This window comes from Cynoglossus semilaevis, chromosome 13 (assembly GCF_000523025.1).
Source record: "Cynoglossus semilaevis isolate Cse_v1.0 chromosome 13, Cse_v1.0, whole genome shotgun sequence".
NCBI classification, from domain to species: Eukaryota; Metazoa; Chordata; class Actinopteri; order Pleuronectiformes; family Cynoglossidae; genus Cynoglossus; species Cynoglossus semilaevis.
Window position 1 is genome coordinate 1393494 of NC_024319.1, and position 6556 is coordinate 1400049.

General features: G+C 47.7%; 1 protein-coding gene across 1 annotated transcript in view; it reads right to left on the bottom strand.

Annotated features, from left to right (window-relative positions):
• Positions 1-6556, bottom strand: part of cicb (capicua transcriptional repressor b) — a 38978-nt gene extending 32422 nt beyond the window's left edge. Inside the window, 2 exon segments of the mRNA XM_025061344.1 lie at positions 27-1935; positions 6161-6556. Coding sequence (XP_024917112.1) covers positions 27-1834 — 1808 coding nt within the window. The 5' untranslated portion in view covers positions 1835-1935; positions 6161-6556.

Below are 6556 nucleotides of genomic sequence, written 5' to 3' on the forward strand. Positions count from 1 at the left end.
TGGCCAGGAAATCATCACCGCTGATGGTGACTGCGTTAGGAGTCAGTGTGGAGGAGTAGGGGGGGGGGTGCGTGTTTCCATAGGACTGCACAAAACTGTGTCCTAACCTGGCCCCCCCCCCCAGCACCCCCATTCCAATACTTAACTGACAAACCTCCCTTTCAACCTCCATCTCCTCCCTCCTCTCCCTCTCCCTCTCCTCCCTTTCCCTCTCCATCTCATCCTCCTTTGCTTGACTCCCCTTTAAGTCTGTGACCTCCCAGGGAGGGGTGAGGAGTCTCAGGCTCTGTCGAGACACCCAGACAGGTTTCCCTTCCCCTTCGCCGTCTGTCTCCCCCAGATCGTTGCCAATCTTTTTGTCCTCAGTGAGAAGGACCTCGTACGGAAATGAAACACCGGGGTGGGGGTCCACCTGGGTGATGACCCCCTGCCTGTACAGCACAGGACTACCCTCCTCTTGACTATAAGGCACACACACTGGAGTCCCCTTTGCTACAGGTGCCATGCCGGGTGGGGGGGCATCCAGAATGATCTCCACGATGTCATCATCTTGTGGCAATGATGTCATCTTGGATCCACCCCTGAAAGGGTATCTAACAACTGCTCTGTCCTCCTGGAGCTGGACGTCCACAGAGTGAGCACTGACCTGACGCACCACCCCGGGTCTAAACCAGGGCCACAGCTTTCCTGAGTCTCTGTCCTTCAGCCCTCTGTGGAACGTGTCTCCAAGCTCGCTCTCCACCGGTCTCTGGCGAGCCAGGACTCTTTGGTTCTTCAAGGTTTTTACCACAGTTTCAGCTAGCCCCGCTGAGAAACTAGTCTCTTTTGGGGCTGAAATATGTTGGGGGGTGGGGGGGTGGCGTCCTGTCTGAAGAAGAAGGCTGGACCCTGTGGCTTCCACCCCATCCAGGTCGGCTGAGTGCTCACTGGCCGTATCAGTGGACGAGGCCGCTTCTGACTCGCCTTCTCCAACTTGGGCCTCTTTGTCCTGGGTGTCCACTGTCCTCGTGGCCCCGTCTTCCATGGAAACACCAGTCCTTTGTTCTGCAGCGTTGACTTCCACAGTTAGCACTGACGGCTGATTACCTGAGACATTAGAGCTGTTGTGAACAGATGTACTATGGCTCCCTGCACTACTGTTCCTACATTTGATCGTGTTGTTTCTGTCACTGCTAGTGTCTGTGTTAGCACTAACACTGATGCTACTCCTAGTGGTATTAATAATATTGTTAATATTCCTAAAATTATTACTGGGTGTATTTGCGTTATCACAGATCCTGCTGCTAATGTTGCAGTGGCTGTTGTGTGTAAGTGCAGGCTTAGAGGTAGAACAGGTAGCTAGGACGTTAGCGTTAGCAAAGTGCTCATATGTGTACTTCTTCTTAGGAACCCGAGCCTTAAACGTAGCTGTTTTCCTACTAGAGACCGAGCCCAGACCAGGACCGGGATTGGTGGACGTGAGAGGGACGGCCGTGGACAGAGAAGCGTCCACGGCTCCAGTGGACACTGCAGTGATTATCCCAACAATCTCCTCTTTTTCTGTCTGTTCTACTGCCTGTTTTCCACTCTTCTCCACCGACCCCCCAGGTTTCCTGGGCTCCGTGGGCTCCTCCTTCTCCAGACTATTGCTGTTCTTGAGTGGTTCTTGGTTGGAGTGGGTGGATGTGGGGGGGCTGGGTTTGTGTGCGGAGGGAATGTGCTGCGAGGTTTTCACCAGAGTCTTTATTCTTTTAGGGTCTTTCTCCTGGAGGGGCCGGGGGCCTCCTCTCCTTCTTGCCCCTCTGCCTCTTGTTAATGTCGGAGAGCGCCCCCTGTGCTTCTTCATTGGCCTCATCTCTTCTCTGTGCAGTTTTAACGTAGAATTCCTTTCACACCTTTAAGGCACTCCCTCTCTCCTCCTCCTCCTCCTCCTCCTCTTGTCTTCTGTGCGGGGGTCTGGGGAGAAAACACAGGTCGTCAGACTGAGAAGTTAAACTGACGTCATCATCAAGTCGAATGTCCTGCACTGGTCATCACAACACGGGGGGGGGGGGGGGTCAAAACACACCTGAAATTCAATGTAAAATCACATCAACCCTGGACTTATAGATCATCAGAGAGAGAGAGAGAGAGAGAGAGAGAGAGTTCAGAGATCGTCACATAAATAGTCTTGTGAAGTCTGTTCTTGTGAAGTCACAGGGAATTTCCACAGTCATTCCCAGTCCTCTTTCATACAGTTACACACACACACACACACACACACAGCGTGGCCTAGTGGTTAAAGTCTTGATCTTATAATCAGAGGATTGCTGGTTTGACCCCACCCCCCTCACTGTTGGGTGAAACAGATGTGGGAGTGAACACCTGACTCCCCCCCAGCCCCCACCCCGGGGGTCTTGATGGACAGGCCTTAGAACTGACTTCACTTCAGTTTCCAACTGACCTTTGACCTCTGCAATTATTTAATGACAAACTGAGTTTTGGTTTTTAAATGAACATCCCATCATCAACAGCAGCATGTGTCTGTGGGTGCTTCAACCTCTGGTCTGTGGCCCGGCTCGTGTCAGTGTTGATATCTGAGCTGCACTCACTTCATCTTCACAGTATGAAAATAAAAATGTTCTACTAATCACCATCAATAACCATGATTAGAAGAAAGTCAAAGAAAGTATGTTGATCAAATATTAAAAATTAGGATTTGGCTAAAAATCAGAATAACTCTGTTCCATCTGAACATCAGTTCCTAACTCTGGAACAGAGGGATCTACATTTGGAATCACTAGAGAAGAAAGAAAAGAACAAGAACATGAACCAACACCAGGAATATTGGAGAAAATCAAGAACTGATCAATGACTGAGGAGATTGATACGGGATCAGGAGAGGACAGATGAGGAGAGGACAGATGAGGAGAGGACAGATCAGGAGAGGACAGATGAGGAGAGGACAGATCAGGAGAGGACAGATGAGGAGAGGACAGATCAGGAGAGGACAGATGAGGAGAGGACAGATCAGGAGAGGACAGATGAGGAGAGGACAGATCAGGAGAGGACAGATCAGGAGAGGACAGATCAGGAGAGGACAGATCAGGAGAGGACAGATCAGGAGAGGACAGATCAGGAGAGGACAGATCAGGAGAGGACAGATCAGGAGAGGACAGATCAGGAGAGGACAGATCAGGAGAGGACAGATCAGGAGAGGACAGATGAGGAGATACTTCAGTCCAATAATTTCTTTCACTCCTAAAAATGTCGTCTCTTCTTCACTGCATTATCTGTACTTAATATTAAAAAAACTAAAAATATTTTAATAAAAAATCAAATTCCGTGTTAAAAAATGATTTGAAGCCATAAAACGTGACTATTAAAAAAAATAAAATAAAATAAAAATTAAAACAATTATTTTAATTTCTTTCTGTCCAATTAAATAAAATGAATGTTTGATGTTTGATGACCTCATCAGCTGGACATTTAGCTCCTCCAGACGTTAGAAATCTGTCAACGCTGCCTCAGAACAAAACACTCTCATTTCAGTGTCTGCTCCTCAAACTCTGCCCTGAGTTTCTGTCAATTCAGGCCAAGATAAAAAAAAGGAAAAGTTGATAAAAAGATGATTGTCTTCTGACGACAAACAGAGAATTCAAACAGCATCTAAATGGACAAATTCTACGGCAGGTGAGACGTCCAGACTAACAACTGACACGTCACGTCAGTTGTCCACAACACTGACTTTTAACTATAAACACAAACACAATTCGTTCTCCAGGATTTACAGCGTAGTCGTGCACACGCTTTTAAATCTCTGCCCTGTATATTTTCTCACATACCCACCCACACACACACTCACACACACACACTCACACACTTACAGCGAGTGTGTGTGAGTGTGTGTGTGTGTGTGCAGGTGTGAACAGTAAACATCACAATAACTAACATCTAGGATTATTTCAATAATAAGAAGAATCACAGAAATACTGCAGAAACGAAAGGTAGGAGTGAACAGAAACACACACACTCACTCACACACACTCACTCACACACACACACACACACTCACACACACTCACAGACAGAACTCTAAACTCCTGGTAAATGTGAAACACGGCACTGCGTGCAGTGGCTGCTCCGTGGACTCTCACTGACCCTGCGTCCAGGTCCGGAGCGTTGGTGTGTTTTCCAGGGCCGTGTCCGTCAGGGCCGCGTCAGCTGACTGGAGGTCGGTCCTCACTCAACGCTGCATTTGCACAAACGCCGATGTGAGAGTGTGTGCATGCGTTCACCAGACACACTGCAGCTGATCCCTCAGCTGAAAGCATTTTATGGGTGTCTGTACGGGCACGGGGCTGCAGCGGGGAGGACGAGAACGAGCTACGTCAAGAAGGAGCAGGACCACCAGAAGACGTGGAGCTGCTCTTAAAAATAAAAAAATTAAAATCTCACCTAAAATGGGTCAGCAGGCAACCTGATCACAGATGAAATGAATACATATTTAACAATCAGGAGCAAACTGTCAGTTCAACACCGACACACTGCTGTGAGCCGTACGCTGACGGAGGTGACGGAGGTGACGGGTGTACATACAACGTTACACATGGAAAAAGAAAAGTTGTTTATTTCTTTTTGTTCAGCTTTGGTTTTATATTTAGAGTGAGTGTGTGATGACACGTAGGCGTACGTGCTTTATATATTTATATATATATAAAACAATATATACATATATAAATATAATTGTAGATGTATAATTTGGCAGAGTGTGTGCCTGGCGGTGGAGCCTGACTGGAGGCTGTGGCTCCGACCTGAGGTCCTGCTCCTGTCAATGCTGCATCAGTGGCAGCAGGGCCGCTGCAGAGTTTTAAAGATTCCCGTGACATCGGGGGATTCTCCGTGTGTAAACAAGAGCAATAACGACTGGATGGAAATGATGATGCAAATCTGCCCAGCAGTGGAGGGTAAAAGCAGGCGGTTGAGGATTGTGCTCAGTCTTAGATGACACGGTGACGTCCAGGGAGCAGGGAGGACCAAGCCTCTGTGAACGGCTGCTTCTATCATGTCTTTTGGTCATTTTGTGGCGTAAAGAGTGACCTTGTCAGAGTCGGTGCAGATCATGAGAACCAACATCTGCTCCTAATGTCACACAAACTCAGCTGAGCTCAGTCCACGCTGAAGTGGATTTTCTTTTTTTCCTCTTTACACATTTACAAACTGTTAAGGTTCGACTTAAATGTATGGCTCGGGGGACTGAGGGGGGCCGGATGAATGAAGCCAATAATCAACAACCAGAAGGATGCATACGTGTGTGTGTGTGTGGGGTAATAGCTGAGAAAACACCGTCCTAACCCATTCCCGGCTCCTCCTCGGTGCAGACACAGTGTTGTACAATGTCAAAGCAGTGTTATGATGTGACTGTCGGTCTGCCGCTGCTCTACGGTGCCCGGGAACAAACAAAAACAAAAGCTTTCGATGACGTTCTATTTCTATTGACTAAAAATCCGTCATTCTTTTTAACCAAGTCCTTCTAAAACTTAGAAAAAAATCCAATTTTTTCGTGTCTGTGTTGCGCTCTAGTAGGTCGCTAACGTTAGAAGTAGTAGTAGTAATAGTAGTAGTTGTAGTAGTGGAAGTGTTTGCTGTAGTAGTCGTAGTACGCAGCAGAAAACTGCCCACATCATGACACCGTCCACCGCCACGGCACCAGGAAACAGGACGTCGCCGGATCCATGGGTTTTTTTTTTATTTCACCTCCTCGGGTTCATTTTGTGGACAAAACAGTCGGCGTTGAGTGAACACTCGTAACGATTCACACTTCTCTTCTTTAAATAGGTCGTGTTGTTTATTATTTTATAACTACGTAAGCGCCGCTCCGCTTAAAAACTGGAAAACTACGGCGGAGGGAAAAGTGTCGACCGTAACAGTGGGCTGTCAACCGTAAGATGCTGGAATGTTGGACCGACGTAGAGTCGGTGGGACTGCGGTACAAAAAAAGAAGAAAAAAAAAACATTCGAGAAAGTTTTAAGGCTGTTACACCCTCACCCCTCCCATCTCTTCCTCGGTGTCGCTCCATTTCTTTGGGACGTTTACTGGAACTCAGCAGCGAGAACCACTGACGTCTGAAACAAACTCGCTTTCCCTGAAAATAATACACGAAGCTCACCTTCTCTTCGTCTGTTTTAATTTGAAACTCACCTCAAAACAGAAGCCGTTCTCTCGGACGGAGGCAGATTTATAGTCTTATTGTGCTGACGAGGAGTCTCCCTCGGTTCTTACTACCACGTCCTCTGACTGTCGGCTCTGTCGGCTCAGCGAGGCGGCCTCACTCTTCACTTTTACTCGGCAAAACATGTCTTTCCCCGCACAAACTCAAACAAGGACGTAAAAAACTACCGCTCTGCTTTTCCCACTACAGTCACAAAATGGTGAATGAACCACTAGCAGCTGGACTAAGCGACCAATCAGAGGTTGCTGACAGGTACAGTAGCAAATCAGCGCCGGCACCACAGATTAGAGGGCATGACCAGCTGTCATATCACACTTGATTGACAGACGGTCGCGGCCAATGGTAGCAGCGCTGCTGAGTCTAAC